Here is a 17,293-nt window from a genome sequence, read left to right as displayed (position 1 = left end):
CTAAGCAACCACAGTTGTAATCACGCAGCATCTTATAGTTCATTTCACTGGTTGAGGTGCAGTTGCATCTAGTATCAGTTGTGCCTAGATGTTAGCTTAAGATTGGCACTCCACAGTTCTAACAAGCTGCACAAGGACAATTCCTAGCCTACAATACTCATTATCCAAAACCAGGAGATACGAGAAAGAACGGGCACATGAGGAATACTATTAGCCTGAATATACAGAAAGTTAGGGTGAACTTACGCCCAAGTGTTAAGAACAAAAGAAGGGCCCTGCTGGGTCAGACCAATGGACTATCTAGTCTAGCATCCTGTCTCACACAGTGGCTGACCAGTAACTCAGGAGGGCTAACAACAGGGCAGAGAGGTCCAGGCCTTCCCCTGAACTTGCCTACTAGCCCTGGTATTCCAAAGTTTCCCGCCTCTGAATGTGGAGGTTCCCTTTAGTCACATAGCTAGTAACTACTAATAGACCAGTCCTCCATGATGATAACTGTGTGCTTCTGGACAGATTAGTGCCACACTTAGAGTGGTTAACAAAGTCAGTGTTGTTATTATGCCCACAATACAGCTGGGGAGCTGGGGCTGAGAGGAGTGACTTACCCAAGGCCACCTGATGAATTCATGGCAGTAGTGGGCATCGAACCAGCCGAATGCTGGCTTGGAGCCCAGCATTGAAAGCAATACAAGCTAGCTGTCCAACTGTATGTACATAAAAAAGTATCTCCAGAAAGGGGGGGCTTTGGTGTGTGTGGGGGTGGATTTTGTTCCAAATAATCCCAGTTCTGCAACAATGAAACCTTCTGTCACTCATTGCTTCTTTATAAAGCACCAGTGCTGTTGGTAGTATTGAGCACTGATTCTGCTATATAACAGTTATGATTTATAACACAAGATTTAAATTTGCCAGGTTTAAGTGATTTCTCTTGGAGAGCTAAATTTAAATCTCATCCATTGAAATCAATGAGACATCAAGACTCTTAATTTTGGCTGGACCATGGCCAGATATATTAACAAATTTATACAGTGCAACAGCATTTTCAGTAGTGCTATTTCAAAAGGCTACCTCTTCACAGCACATCTTACCCAGTTTTTAAACAACCCATATTGCCTTGTGTAGGCAGCGCACTTAAGAAGCTATATAGACATATGAAGACCAAAAGTGTTTTGTTTTTTCTACTCAAAATAGACAACAAATGATGGAAGCCCAAAGAAGCCAAATCAGCAGTACAGTCATGGAGCACAGGTCTGGCAGGGTTGTAAGCCATTTTCATTACAAGCAGGACATCGTAGAGCTCTGTAGGATTCTTTAAATCGGTTTGCCAGCATTGAAAACTTGCTTCCGTGGCACACAGAGCAGGGTGCAGAGCCGGATCCTTTACACTGGGAACAGCTGTTCTCATCTTCTCCTTCCTGTGATGGAAAGGACCAGTCAGTCAAAACAACCTTGCTTACAATCAGTTCCCACAATCTTTAATCCAAACCAAATCCATGTGCAAGGTAAAATCCATAGTGTATAATTTCTTGTAATTTGAACTTTAGGTTTTTGCTTGCTCGAATATTCTGCTTACATCAATGCCTCCCACTTCCTTGCCAACTTTGCACCACATCCAATCTCATGCCCCCTAAAAGGCCACATAAGTGAATGTTCAGGTCCTTAATTAACAGCATTTTTATTACATAAAGGGAATTTCTTAGGCAAAGAATGTTAAATATGTTCACACATACTTGATTGTTTTTAAAAGATGGACTGTTGAGTGTAGCAATACTGCCCAGTCTGCTCTAGAAATTCTGCAAAGAAAAGCAAAGCAATTCTGGGCTAAGTTGGCTCTGGCCCACTCTAGAAATTATCAACAGACTTGAATTTCTTGACAAAGTTCCATGAGCTCCTCTTTGAGAATTCAGAAAATTTCCCAGAATCCAACAGGCTCAGAAATTCTTAAAACTCAGCAAACCTTCCTCAGTGTGAGGAAGTGCCGTACTGGTAGAGGAAGTCTTTGTACAAACATAGTAAGATCTACTGTACTGAAGAATCCTCCAGATCCATTGTCACTGGATCTGACTTGAAGCTGAGTTCAGCAGGATATCTACTTGAGTACTATCTCTTAATGAGAAGCTCAGAAAGGCCTTTAAAGGGTATGTTTCCTTTGTAAACCAGGATGTATACATTTACTTTGCCATTACAATAGAGTATTTATTTACAACATACACATCAAGCAAGTGCTTTCTGCATGCAGAAATAAGGACCCATGCAGAATTGCCAGTCTCAATGTGCCAAGACATGCCCTTTGTATGAGAGGAAGACTGCTGGAAAAAGGAAGAGGAGCTCTTCATGGTCCTCACTACACCTGAGGTTCTGACTCCTGCCCTGCACTGATGGTCAGTTCTGCTCTGCTTGTTCTTGGTTACCTGCCTAAGACCCTTGTGACCTTCTGCTTGGCCTGCCAGGTACAGAATGGGACAAAATCCAATGTCATCTTTCCCTCACAGTAGACATGGACACAAATCAAAATACGAAGCAAATTTTATCATGAAACATGCAGTTTCATGTGTCACAAAACACACGACTTTTTGGCCTGTTTCATTAGCTTTGTGAACGATTTGTAATTGCAGACAGGCTGGCACCGATCCATTGATTCCCTAGGCAGCAATGGGCCCAGACCTTTTGTTGCCATTGGAAACCCCAGTCATAGCCCACTTACCCTTGATTGGCAGCTCTCCTAGCCATCTAGAGAGCTTCCATTCTGCCCTATACAGCCAGGAGCTGGGGGTCAATTCCCTAGGCAACCAAGGAGGTGGGCCTTCTGTAGCCATGAGCACACCAATCTCATCCCGCCAAACCCTGTTAGGCAGGTCTGTCAGCTGACCACAGACCTCCTGTTCTGCTCTATGTCAGTGTTTTTTATAAAAGGCACCTCTCTCTACCTCGTGTTTCAGTCCCAGTAGACAGAGGGAGAGGGAGGAGGACCTATTGCTGGGATTGGAGTGGGAGAGCGTATGGAAGGATTTGGGATTGTGCTTTTGGCTACTGCTGCTGCTTTAAAGAGACTGAAAGAAGTCTCTTATTTCCAGCTCTTGGCCTTTCTGTGGGAAGGTCTATGGGTGAGGGTGCCTTTTTTCCTCCACCCCACCCTCCCTAGTCTCAGGCCTTATCCTGGCTCTGGGGCCTAGGCCTCTCCTTTTTTTATTTGCTTGTCTTTGTTTCTTCTCAATTCTTTCTCTGCTCTTTTGAGGGTTCACACTCTTGCTGCTTCCTTTGGTTTTGGTTTAGGGCCTCTCCCTGGTGAAGTCTTCCTGCAAGTTTGGCATCTCTGGGTATGAAGGGGGCCATTGAAATGCCCTGGATTCTGATGAATCACAAAACTAACGAATCATTTCAGCAAACGTGTCAATTTCGTGAAGTTTCGTGATTCGCAATTCATGAGTCATGATGAAACATGAAACTCTCGTTTGGGGCTTTTTCCGTTTCATGCCCATGTCTAGCTCACAGTCCAAATGAACTTCTGGTAGCCACCTCAAAAGTGTTCCTCTTTAGCTCTTCTTGAAAACACATTCAAGACTCTGTTTGGGCAAGCAAGATGGGTATGACTCACATGCCAAACTCATGGAATATTTAGCGACTCTTTAACATCCACAGTCAGTGATTGGATCACACTATTTTACTTGCATCATCATCATCATCATCATCATCATCATCATCATCATCATCATCATCATCATCTACTTAAAATCTTTGTGCCCTAAATTCCCAGAATAATGCTCTCAAAATGGCCTCAGCATATATTTAAAAACAATAAATAATAACACCAGAAGTATACGCAACAGAAACCCACACTAGAAGTATGGGGCCCAGCTTTAATAAGATATTTTCAACAGGGATGCATGGTTTCCATTCCCACAGCTGGCTATATGGAAGCAGCTTGCAACTGACCTTGTTCTGTGGTTTCAGCATTACATACAATAAATCACTCTCTGATTTTTCATACCCCCATCTTTGACTGTTTTAGGACTTACTACACATTATAAAGGCCTCTTGCTTGTTGGTGGACAATGCAAGGCCTTTCTGAATTCATGTGATGGGAAATTTGTGCCTCCCAGATGCATGCCAGCCCTTTTCTGCTTGCTACTAGACATGGGCACGAATCAAAATACGAATCAAATTTTGTGACGAATTGGGCCAATTCGTGTTTCACAAAACATGTTTCGTGGGGCAGCGATTTTCATGAAATTCACAACTTTTGGGACTGATTAGTTCGATTCGTGAATGATTCATGATGCCAGACAGGCTGGCGCCGATCCATTGATTCCCTATGCAACATAGGCCTGGAACGTCTGCAGACCTTTTGTTGCCATTGGAAACCCCAATCTTAGCCTACATAACCTTGATAGGCAGCTCTTTCTGCCAACTGGAGAGCTTCCATTCTGCCCTATACAGCAAGGAGCATGGGGGTTAATTCCCTAGGCAACTGAGGAGATGGGCCTTCTCTAGCAATGGGAACACCAATCTCATCCCTCCAAACCCTGTTAGGCAGGTCTGTCTGCCAACCAGAGACCTCTTGTTCTGCTCTATGTGAGCATTTCTTATATAAGGCACAGCTCTCTGCCTCATGTTTTTCAGTTCCAGTAGACAGAGGGAGAGGGAGGACCTGTTGCTGGGATTTGGAGTGGGAGAGTGGAATTGGGAGCTTTTGGCTGGATTTGCTGCTGCTTTAAAAGAGACTGAAAAGCCTCTTTCTTATTTCAGCTCTTGTCCTTGCTGGGAAGGTCATTGGGTGCCTTCTTTCCTCCACCCCACCCAAACCCAGTCTCCGGGCATTGCCTGGCTCTGGGGCCTAGCTTGACTGGGGCCTACCTTTTTTTTCCTTTAATTTTCTTTGCTTATATTCTTATTTAGAGCATTTGTTTTTGCTGGCTTGTTGAGTGAGGTGGGTGGAGGAGAGCTTGCTGAAGTCTCCCTATGAGTTTGGTATCTTTGAGTATGAAGGGGGCCATAGAAGTGCCCTGACGAATCATGAAACTAATGAATAATTTCACAAAATGGGACAAATTCGTGAAAGTTCATGATTCATGGAATGTGACGAAACATGAAATGCTCGTTTTGGTTTTTCCCATTTCATGCTCATCTCTACTTGCTACTAGGGCACACAGGAAGATGCAGCTTTAGCGCCCCCATAGGCCTTTTTCTCATCCTCAAACTGTCCCTTGGAGCTGCTATTGGTGCTGTTGCAGAATCACATAACTTACAAGGCCATACGTAATTTTCATAACAGAGCTCACAGGATGCTCACAGGATGTTTTGAAGATGTGTAAACAATGCAAGGGAAAAGAATGATGCAGCTTCTTCCCATGCTCAATGATCCCAAGCAGAGTAGGGCCAGTGTGCATCTGGGAGGTACAAAACTCCCATCAGACATCTGATACAAAGTCCCTGTGCCGAAGTCCCACCAACAAACTCAAGTGCTAGCAAGGCGCCATCAGAACCTTGTGACATCGCAGCATTTTGTAGGAAGAAGAGTATGTTCAAGATTTGAAGTTCTTTCTCAAGTGATATGTGGGTTTAGACTGGAAACTGAGCAGGTTAGAACTAGTACAATTTTGGGATCTCTCCATGTATTTTTGGTATCCAAAAAATCTGAGAATAAGAATGAACCAGTTGCTTTGGAATGGAAAATATGGTGTCTCACACAGAATTTGGCAGTCTCAAAAAGAATCTGGAACTCTTTGGCATGAACTTTATTAAAAGCAAACTTATCTCCTCAACATGTTCAAAAACAACCTGGAAAATGTGGGACACTTGTCTGGTAGGGACAGCTTTACCAGTAGGCACACCTAGGAAATTGTCCAGGGTGCCACTTTGGTAGAATAGTTTCATAGCAGCCTTGATTAGGATGCAAACAGGAGACAACTTCACATTAAGTAAACAGGCAAAATGATAAATGTTTTTCACTTTGATCTGGGACTGTAATCGGCAGATACCTCAAGCTTAATAGCCTGTAATTTCCCCCACCTACCTGAGAAAGGTGGGAGGGCTGGCTTATCATAAGCTGGAAAACAGAGGGAAAATTGTTCAGGTTCTATAAAGTAGTGATTTGTTTTATCTATGAAAAATACAATACCTAACAGTATTTGTCTATGTCTGTTAATCATGCACCCACAATGTACAAACTCCTTTTGTCTAAAAGCAATTGCCTGTCACCATCTGAACAGTTATTCTCTCTCTCTCTCTCTCTCTCTCTCTCTTAAATAAACACACACACCTATATACATACATCCAAAAGGAAAACAGTAGCTATTTTGTCTTCAGAATTTTTCCTACAGTCTGCTTTAAGGGCAACTTTACAATATTTGTGCAGCACAGTGATTCAGTAGGATACAGGGCTTTTCAGTCAGTAACCTGCTGATATTTTATGTAAGGGACAAAGGAGGAGCTAAGCATAAAAAGGACAAGATGGAAACAGATAAGTGTTCTGTTCTTTCTTTGTTCACTCTCCATTTTCCCTTAGGACTTCCAGATTAAAAAAAATAAATAGTCTCTGATAAAACCCAGGGATTCTCATTTATGTGATGCTGTTCTCACAATATAGTTGTGACAGCTTCCCTCAGCAGAATCTTGTCCCCTACATGTATTGATTAGTCCCTGAAAACTGAAGAAAGGAATGATGGGAAAAGTGGGATGATGGGAAAGGAATGATGGGAAAAGATTGCCAAGAGTGTAGAAACCACATGTGACAGACTTGGCATGAAGATGTCAGGATTGCCAAATGCTGCATCCAGTAAGAGTTAGAGAGTTGGAGCCTGGCTTCTGACCAGAGAGAGTCAGCCAGAGAGTCCTCTGTGTGAGGAAGGAAGGGGAAAGTGTACTCTTACAATAAAACCTAAAGTTTATGGAGCACTTTTAGTCCTTGTACTAAAGTGGGACAGACAGCACTAAATTTTACTGAGACACAAGAGATCTGGGAACTTATAGTGGGCCAAGGAAATAGGTAGAAAGGAATATCCCCTTAGGCCAAAGGAAAAGAGTTTTTAACTCAGAGAAGTACCATGGGGTCTGCAGTAAAAAGGAAGGTGTATTATGTGTATGCATAAATTGGAGCACCTAATCTGTGAAGGAGTGAAAAAGGAGGAACAATATTTCAAACAGATGAAGTCTGATAACACTAACCTCTCTCATCTAAGCCAGCAAACTAATAAAACCATGCCAAGTGGTTTGTGCTTCACACCAGTGAAGTAATCTCGGCAAAAACCTCCAACTTGCTTCAGCTTTTCAGTATCTGCCTACTTATGTAACTATCCATCCTACCTGTAAATAAACCACATGTTATCTTTTAAACTTCAATAAGCCTAGTGTGCCAGTTTCATTTTTAAAGGAAACGTAAATTCCTGTTCTTCCCTCTACTTATCCTCAGCTGGGTAACATCTCAACATGTATGTTCCTTAAGGGTGGGACAATAAAGAAAGTTAAACTTCTACTAACACAACCATGCTACTGAAGGCTTCCCAGCCCAGTAAACAGCTTCATACACTTTGGGAGGAAAATTTTACCTCAGAGTAAAAAAGGAAGGATAATACCAGCTAGAGCAAGCAAAGGGTTTGCAACAGCATACTTCCCCATAGGTTGGACCTGTGTTATGCCCTTGCCCAGAAAGAAAGAAAAAAATCCATTGGTTTTACTAGACAGTGAAGAGAACCAGCTCAGATTGAGGGAACTGATGTTTTTCTGCCTGGAGATTTCTGCATTCTGCTTCATTTTGATAAACTTTTTACATATGTTAAGGCTCTACCTTAGCAAATGTGGAACAGGATTCATGGCTAACAAAGTCATCAAAAGGGACTACCCAATTGCTAAGTCTGCATCACAAAAATATGGCTAAGAATAATTAGGCATCAGTATTGGTTAATTTCAAGTGGTCCAAGATATCTCTGGCCTACATTTGATTGGAGTTTAGGTAATTAAGCCCACAGATCCATTTCAGATTTCTGGATTCAAGGAGAATAGCAGAATGCTCAGAATTCTACAGCAAAGACTCTTACCATATATGGAATGAGAAATGCCAGAGATTCAAGCTGGATTCAGAAAAGGCAGAGGCACTAGAGATCACATTGCAAATGTACGATGACTAATGGAATTTACCAGGAAATTTCAGAAGAAAATCCACCTATGCTTTATAGATTACCACAAAGGTTTTAAATATGTAGATCATGAAAAGCTATGGAGAGGGTTAGAAGAAATGGGGATGCCACAACATCTGATGGTTTTGATGTGCAACCTGGGCAAAAGACTATTGTTGGGACAGAATATAGGGAAACCGAATGGTTGCAGTTGGCAAAGGTGACAGACAAAGATGCATCTTATCTCCCTGTCTGCACAACCTCTATGCAGGGCATATCATAAAGAAAGCTGGATTAGATCTAGAAGAAGGTGGAGTAAAAAATCGGTAGAAGGAACATTAACAATTTGAGCTATGCAGATGATACCACATTACTGGCAGAAAATAGTGAAGACTTGAGACAAATCCTGATGAAGGTTAAAGGAGAAAGAGCCAAAGCAGGATTACAGCTGAACATCAAGAAGACAAAAGTAATGACTACTGAGGAATTACACAATTTTAAAGTGAACAATGAGGAAATTGAAATTGTTCCAGATTTTCAATTTCCCTGTTTCAATCATCAACCAAAAGGGCAAGAGAGCAGCTAGCAGAATTCCAGGAAATGCCACAGCAGGACTAAGTCAGTGTACTTTGGGCAAACAGTGATTCTCCATGGTGTTCTGGGCTTGATTAAATGGTACAGGGAGGGACGATGAAGCCCCTCCTCCCCCCATGACCCCAGAACACTTGAGGTCTTTGGTTCCTCAATGCCATATTTGTCTGTGCAAAACTCAGAGTAGGGTCAGAGGAACTGATCAGACCTGACTCATGACAAACATAACATCTAGTTTGGGCCTCATGTGTGCCCTGACACATGGCAAAGATATCATCAATAGAGAGATATCATCAATAGAGAGGATGACTTAAGGATCCAATCTGCTCTGAATCCATTCAGTTGGATCCAATCCTCCTTTAGATTGTAATAAATGCAAAGAAAGGTACATCCCTGATAACAGGGTCACAGGGGATGAAAAAAGTAAGGAGTCCAGTAGCACCTTAAAGACTAACCAACTTTATTGTAGCATACGCTTTCGAGAATCACAGTTCTCTTTGTTAGAGGCATCTGACGAAGAGAACTGTGATTCTCGAAAGCTTATGCTACAGTAAAGTTGGTTAGTCTTTAAGGTGCTACTGGACTCCTTACTATTTTACTACTACAGACTAACACAGCTAACTCCTCTGGATCTATGACCAGGGGGTGAAAAGGAAGTTTAAGTGGTCTAGGAACTAGCAACGCTGAGATGCTCCTGTATGGTACAGTGAGCCAACCCTGAAGGGTTCACTAAGCTCAGAACAAGGAAGCAGCACTGACAAAGGGGACTGGCCCACCCATTGCCTCTGATACGGTGATGGTGCAGGAGGAAGCAACACTGAGCTGGCACTGGCTGAGCTGACAATGGTTGCTGGTGAGGGACCTGAACCAAGAAACTCCTGCAGTGCTGGTGAAGCTCCTGGGGCATGGCCCTACTTTTTCCTGATGACCTTTAGCCCTCCAGGGGAGGGCAGAAATTTTCCCAGTAAACTAAATGATCAGTCCACCCTTGATCATGGGCTGGGTCCACATGCCACTGGATATTGTTCTATAGTAATCATTCACTTTCTGGATTTCCCTGTCTAGGAAAAAACCTCCCTACTGCTTCTGGATTGGAATATCACAGTTCCACAGGGTGTAATGAATAATTTAGGAAGCTTTCCTTAATACATTTCAGTTATGGAAGGGATTGATGGCTTTGTGGAAAAGGTGGACCTGTCAATGGTGGAACTGTTGATGATGCAATAATTCAGGTTCTCATCACATAAGGGAAAACAGAGCTGGAAGTATGTGCCTTACTTGCATGTGCTGATTGGGTGCAAGCTGGTGTCCAGTATCCTTCATGTCCCCGTCACTTTTCTTGCAACTGTTTTCTCCTCCTCCTTCACGGTGCATGAGGGACCAGTCATCAACATCTTCATTCTGAATGAGTTTTCTTACCAGTTCTTTCTTATTCATAGATGTTCGGATGATTTTCAGATTATTGGTGTAGATGATAATCTTGCCAAAATCTAAAACGGGGGGATGCTGGAATGGAAATAGAGCATATGTAAGCCTAAATTTGTAAAAAGCCGAAAAGCTAAACTCTAGAAGGCGCAAGAGGTCAATAAATGTTCAATAGCGGTAAGAAGCCTGAATTCTGCCAAAGCCAATGAACTCAATAGAGCTTCTTTCCATTTTAAATGCTTTGTATAGTCACAGTTACTTTATTTATCTAAAATATTTATATTAAACCTTTCAACCCCAAAATAAGGCAGTGAAAAACAGGAAATTAGATATATAAATACAGTAATACAGTAAATACAATAATAAATACAGTAAAGAATATTGACATATAAACACACACATAGCCAGGGAGGAGAGCATCTCAGTATACCAAACAAAACATAAAAGTCTTTACTCACTGGTGGACAGTGGCAATGACAGAGGGAGACAGGCAAATCTCCCTGGGGAGGAAGTTCCAAAGTTTTGGCACCGCAACTTGAGAAAACCCCTTGCTCAGGTTGCCACCTGTCTATCCTCACATGACAGGGGCACCCAAAGCAAGATCTCTGAAGATGACCAGAGTTGATTAGTAGGTTCATATGGGAAAAGGTGATCCTTAAGGTATGCTGGCCCCAAGAGCATAGCACTTTAAAGATCAATGCCAGCACCTTGAATTGAACCCGGAAGCAAATTGGGAGCAAGTGCAGATGGAACAAGACTGGACTTATATTCTTCCTAAAATCCACTCGAGTGGGTTTTGGCTGCAGCATTCGTAACAACTGAAGCTTCTGCACAGTCTTCAGTGGCAACCTCACATTCACATAAAGTGCATTGCAATCATCTAGAATGGATGTTACCAGGACATGCACCACAGTGGCAAGATCTTTCCCACCCAGGAAGCTCAGCAGCTGGCTTACCAGCTGGAGCTGGTGAAAGGTACCCCTGGTCATTGCTACTACCTGTTTATCCATCAGGAATCCCAGGTCCAGCAGCACTCCCAAGCTATAAAACAGAACAAGAGATATTCCCATTCCTGAGTCAACCCTTTCCCTACCAGTAGCATCTCAGTTTTGTTGGGATTAAGTTTCAGCTTGTTAGCCCTCATCCACCCCAAAACTGCCTCCAGGCACCTGTTCACAGCCTCTCTCGGATCTGCTGAAAATGTGAGATAGAGCTGAGTAGCATCCACATATTGGTGATGACTCTGCCCAGATCTCTGGATAACATTTCCCAATGGTTTTATGTAGATGTTTAAAAGAATGGGGGACATGACAGAATCTTGCAGGACCTCCTAAGCCAGAGGCCAAGGGATGGAGCAGCAGTCCCCAGCACCATACTCTATCTTCAAAGCAAGACTGAAACCACCACAAAATCCTTCAAGTCCCAATCTCAAAAGGCGGTCTAGAGGGGTACTATGTTCAATGGTATTAAAAGCTGCTGAGAGATCCAGGAGAATTAACAGGGATGCTCTCCCTCTGTCCATCTCCTGGTGCAGGTCATCCACCAGGGCGACCAAGGCCATTTCAGTCCAATAACCAGGCCTGAACCAGATTGAAATGGACCCAAACATTCCGCTTCATTCAGGATTCCTGGAAGTTACCCAGCAAAATCACTTTGCTCAGGAATGGTACATTTGAGACTGGACTGTAGTTAATTCAACTCTCCTGGGGCCAGAGTAGGTTTCTTTAGGAGTGGACACACAACTGAGAGCCAGCATGGTGTAGTGGTTAAGAGTGGCTGGACTCTAATCTGATGAACCGGGTTTGATTCCCCAGTCCTCCATTTGAAGCCTTGGGTGACCTTGGGTCAGTCACAGGTCTCTCAGAGTTCTCTCAGCCCCACCCATTTCACAGAGTGATTGTTGTGGGGATAATAATAACATACTTTGTAAACCTCTCTGAGTGAGCATTAAGTTGTCCTGAAGGGAGGTATATAAATGGATGTTGTTGTTGTTGTTGTTGTTGTTGTTGTTGTTGTTGTTCTTGTTGTTGTTGTTGTTGTTGTTGTTGTTGAATTGCCTACTTCAAGGCAGGGGTGACCACCCTCTCTCTCAGGAAGGCATGTACTGTCTCCTGGAGCAAGCCCACCAATCCCCACCCAGCAGATTTAAGCAGCCAGGAGGGACAAAAGTCATTAAGCATGTAATAGGTCTCAAACTTCCTAGAATCCTGTCTACATCCTCAGATTGGAAAAGCTCAGAGGTATCACACAGAACTGGACAAATCAGCGTCCTGGGACCATCCAATCCTGTCACTGCTAATACAGAGTCCAAGTTGGGAGATTTTAGCAGTCCACCTCTTCCAGTAGGCCAGAACCCCATAGGCTCCTGACCACATGGAATAGTTCCTTAGGTCAACACTATGTGGATGAAATGGTGATGGAGAAATATTGTGGTTTTTTGCCACCATCACTGCCATGGAGTAGGCTTTAAAATGAGCTCTAGACTTTGCCTTGTAAAATTCATCCTGAGTCCTTGTTCACTATTGCTCTGGTCATCTCCCCTGTCTTTTGAGCATCCTTAGCCCCTCAATAAACCAAAGTGCTACCCAGACTATTAGACAGGAGAAAGGGCTCCTGAGAGCAATCAGGTCAATTGCTCAGGTTATTTGTTCATTTTAGAGGTCAATCAGGGTATTAACAGGAGCACCAATCATATCAACAGGGAAATCCCCCAATGCCATCTGAAAGCCAGTAAGATCCAGCAGTCTATGGGAACTGACCATCTTGATCGGTCCCCAACCCCTGCAGAGTTGGGGAGCCCCTGTAAGTCTAAACTCCAGTAAGTAGTAATCTATCCACAATAAAAGGGACCGTCTTTAATCCCTCACCTTCAGATCACTTTCTTCCAGGCTAGACCAGAACACTAGTTCAAGAGTGTGACCTGATTATGTGGGGGGCTTGTTATTACCTGACACAGGCCCATGGTTATTATGGAGGCCATGCAATCCTGAGCTGCTCCATACAAGGTGGCCTCTGCATGGATATTGAAGTCCCTCAGAATAATCAGCCTAGACGTTTTCAACTACACTCCCAAGACCACCTGCATCAGCTCATAGAAGGTGATGGTTGTCTCGCACTCCCAGCTCTAGATACATACTCTCAAACCTGGCAGAATCCTGGACAGAGGATCAAGCCAGGGGGGTAACCCAATAGACTACAGCGACACCACCTCCCCGCCCGCCAATGCATCACCAAGTATCCCGGTAGCATAATTGTGAGATGTTAACTCCACCCCCCTCCCCCAGCCAGGTCTCAGTGATACATGCCAGGTCAAGCCTTCTCATCCAGCATTAAGTTCTGGATAGCCACTGTTTGATCTGTAACTGACCTGGCATTTAAAAGCAAGATATTTTCCTTGCTGGATGTTGATATGATCATCAGCATCACTCTGGCTGGAAGAAGAACCAGAAATGGCAACAGCCTGCAGATGTCTGCAGTCCCTTCTCCTTACCTAGCCCTTTTTCTCCCACCACTGTATCGACACTTACAAGATACCTTAGTTTCCATATATGCAAATAAACATCAAAACACGCTCCACTGTGGTCACAGGACAGCAATGGTATTATTGTTTTTTAATTTATTTGTGTTTTGCAAAATGCTTGAGGTCCTTGATGAAAAAACGCTCCAGAACTTTTCAGGTTGTCCCTGCCTTTCTGGAGTTCACTTTCAACAATAAAAAATGCCTGGATCAACTGTTTCATAAATCCTGGCATTCTCTTCTTTGCTACTGATTTTAAAGTTAACGGTGTGCCTATTACCCTACTGCAGAACATTTACACAGCTGTCCTATTTCCTTTGTCTCTTTTCTAGGTGTTGTGTAGCTTTATTCAACTTGTGCTTCATATTACGAAGTAGAAGATCTTTATCTAAACATCACAGAATGGAAAATGTTACATTTTGAAACATTTGTAGACTTTAAGCTGTTTCAGCCTACCATATCTCTCATTTTGAATGTAAGGTTGATCGTATACAGTAGGCTTAAACAATTCATAACCCAGTAAGCAGAATGCAAGCCACCAGTTTTGGATTGTGGATTTCTAGATTAATGGTCATTCCTTTTTTGCAGATTCAGATAGGCAACGAAATGGTGGGCTGTGTTTGACTTGATTTAAGCATAGTGTACATTGAAATATTTAATCTGAAATGCGCATAAACATTTTGATTCCATGAAATGGTTCTGGGCAAGGTCTAATGTAGATGTTAACCACCACAATGAATTGATAACATTTTCAGTCCTCAGCACCCATGTATTTGCAAAAAGTAATTAGTACTGCAGTGTATCGCCTACCATTTTTTACACCTACATTTGACTCAATATTGTTCACATATGCCAGTTGAGAAAGGTGCTGTGAAGCCAGCTGGTAAATATGACTTAAAAACTGAACCTACAGATTTGGAAGCTATTACAGATGGTGAATTGAACTTGGTTAAAACTCTCCTATTATAAACTTGAACACTGATCATAGCTGAATCTATTGAACTAAGATCAAACATTACTTACCACACGGTTCTCATTTGCCTGGTACTCATTTAAGAGGGAAGGGCTACTTGTGAGGGTATACTTGCTCCCTTCTCTGAATACACTGATCCTCTGAGCATTCAGTTTAGCTGGTGGGCAAAGCCTTGGTTCTTGGGCTTCTCTGATACCAAACAAATGGTCTCTGGGTTCAAAGCTCCGATGTCGAAGACTGTGAGGATATTCTTCCTGTGGGATTTCAAGTTCCTGTCCATCTTCATATACCTGCTTTAAGACTCGACCACTGTATGCAGAGGAGATTTTGAATCTCACTTTGCGGGGTCTCGCATCATGTCTCTGGTTCAGTTTCTTCTGAAGCTCATCCATAGGTATGGGCTGTTCACAATGCTGTCCAGAAATTAGCTCAATGATGACTTTGGACTTACAAAAACACTGCTCACATTCACCTGCTCAATGTATAATTCAAACGTTCAGTTGAGCATCTCACATTACTCTATAAGAGGATACCTGTATATTAAATATTGATAGAGCCTCATGAGAAAAAACTATTGCTGTGGTGAAAAGGGACATTTCTCAAGCAAATAATGAATGAATTGATTTATATAAGGCATAATTGTGTTGCCTTTATAAACTTAATTTATAACCAGTGGAAATACACATTCAGATGTGTGCACACATGACTTTCACAGTCACTGGGTTCATTACAAACTAGAAGTACCTACAATCTTAATAATGATTTGGGAGCCAAAGTGTACTATGTCATCTCAAAGGCAAATTTTCTAAAAGAGCAAGCAGCAGACCACCAAAGAATAAGAAGAGATGAGCAACAAGCTCAAAACATTCTAGGCTGTATACCAAAAGAAAAGACCAAGGCTGCTGTAATCCTAGGGATATTTCCTTGGGAGTGAGTAGTACTATACTGCCAAACATACTTTTGAATAAACATGCATAGGATTGGGTTGAAGGTAGTAGAACCATGTCAAATTTGGGGGAAGGGGAGGCAGGAAGCTTCATAACAAGCTTCCAATTCTTGCTTCTCAATACATCGGGGTGGGAGGAGACTTCCCAACACCAGCAAGAATTGGGCAATTTATATTTACACCTCATAATAATCAAAGATACAGTTGCTGTAAAGGAAAGTGGGTGAGTAAATGTTAAGTTAGGGAACAGGGTTCCACTATACCTTACCAAAAAGGAACCTGAAATTGTCTTTTTTGCTGCCTTTAAGGTTTCTGGTTTAGATCCATGGATATTATTAAAATGCTAATTTCAAGCCTTCAGTATCTTGTTTTCAAATTTCTGCAAACCATAGCCTATTGTATTATATATTGAATTTCCCAGCCATTGATCATATTGATTGATACTGTTTAATCCGGCTTGAGTTTCAGTGATAAAGGTGGACTCTGAATAACAAAAATAATAAATAAACTTGCTGCAGCCCATCCATCTTTAATTATATCAGGGATGTAGACATTTGTAGATATACAAATCTTCTTTAAAAAAATCTTTTTGAGACCCTGGAACAATTGTACCACGCAGAAGTAGATGTATTTTGCTTTCAGGAGCTGATTTGGAAGAAATCCCTTTCCAAAAACTATAAAACATGGATGCAATCTAGTACAGAACCCTCATTAAATGAAGTATTATATTATTACTGTAAAGAATTTTAAAGTATCATTGCATACAATAGAAAATGCTGAATGAAGGGAGAAAAATAAAGTACTTGACCTGGATATAATTCCAAACAGGACCCCAAAATTTTCCTCATGCACTATCTGGTAAAATTCAACAGAAAGAGAGAGAATGATATCCCGTTCTGGAATTCCACCTTTTTAAAAAACCTAAACTGCCCCTCACTTCTAAACCGATGAAATATTCATTATGTCTTGCTGGGGAGGATTGCAGTTCAGACAACTCAGCAAAATGGCTTTCTCTTCAGAGCAGTACAGCTATTTGGTTGACAGGATCCTTTGAAGGAGAGGGAATCAGAGTGAGAGGCACAAATCACTTTCAGAATACAATGATTGCTATGGCCATGGACAGCCATCTGCTCAGAGATTCAAATACACTGTCTTCCCATGTGAGACAAGTAGACATGGGCACAAACGGGGGGAGGGAACCCAAACACCTTGTTTGTCCTTCCTTGCCAACCACAAACAATGAACAATGAACATGGAAGAACATGAACTGTTCCTGGACATATTCATTCTTCGTTCTTCATGGGGGCCAGAAACACCCCCACCCCCAACCACCCCACTTAGCCCCCCTCCCACTTACCTGGCCCTTTAAAGATCCCTTTAAACTATCAGCTGGCAGGCAGCAGGGGGGGATTCCCCCCAGCCTGCCAGCCGATAGTTTAAAGGGCCCTATCCTGGCAAAAACAGCAGTGTCTGCTGGCAGCTACTTTGAGGGGTTACCAACTGACCATCCCAATGTCCAATACCCACCAAATTTGCAGGGGACATAGTCCTCAATGTCCTCTGAAGATCCCCCAAGTTTCAGAGAGATTGCACCCCGGGAAAGGCATGATCCACGGTCTCCCTGTTGGCTGTTATTTTCTCTTCACATTGGCAAAAACGGGACTTTCTGCTGGAAGTACTTTGAAGGGTTAAAGCCAGAAGGAAAGGCAGAAGGAGTTCAGACAGAGTTC

General features: G+C 42.5%; 1 protein-coding gene across 1 annotated transcript; it reads right to left on the bottom strand.

Annotated features, from left to right (window-relative positions):
* Positions 1-1,235: 1,235 nt before the first annotated feature.
* Positions 1,236-15,009, bottom strand: GRXCR2 (glutaredoxin and cysteine rich domain containing 2). The gene is made up of 3 exons (XM_054975334.1): positions 14,671-15,009; positions 9,981-10,208; positions 1,236-1,415 (listed from the first exon to the last, which is right to left on the bottom strand). Exons 1-3 carry the CDS (start codon positions 15,007-15,009, stop codon positions 1,236-1,238), a joined length of 747 nt encoding a protein of 248 aa, XP_054831309.1.
* Positions 15,010-17,293: the final 2,284 nt, after the last annotated feature.

The sequence above is a fragment of the Eublepharis macularius genome, chromosome 4 (assembly GCF_028583425.1).
Source record: "Eublepharis macularius isolate TG4126 chromosome 4, MPM_Emac_v1.0, whole genome shotgun sequence".
NCBI lineage: Eukaryota > Metazoa > Chordata > Lepidosauria > Squamata > Eublepharidae > Eublepharis > Eublepharis macularius.
This window is presented reverse-complemented; position numbering and strand designations above follow the sequence as displayed.

What these genes read in the sequence shown, in the direction of transcription:
- GRXCR2 (XM_054975334.1), bottom strand. Translation starts at nt 15,009, where the DNA reads ATGGATGAGCTTCAGAAGAAACTGAACCAGAGACATGATGCGAGACCC. An exon ending in ACCAGGCAAATGAGAACCGT is followed by an intron (nt 10,209 to 14,670) that starts GTGGTAAGTAAT and finishes TTTCCATTCCAG; the next exon opens with CATCCCCCCGTTTTAGATTT. An exon ending in CACCCAATCAGCACATGCAA is followed by an intron (nt 1,416 to 9,980) that starts GTAAGGCACATA and finishes TTTCCATCACAG; the next exon opens with GAAGGAGAAGATGAGAACAG.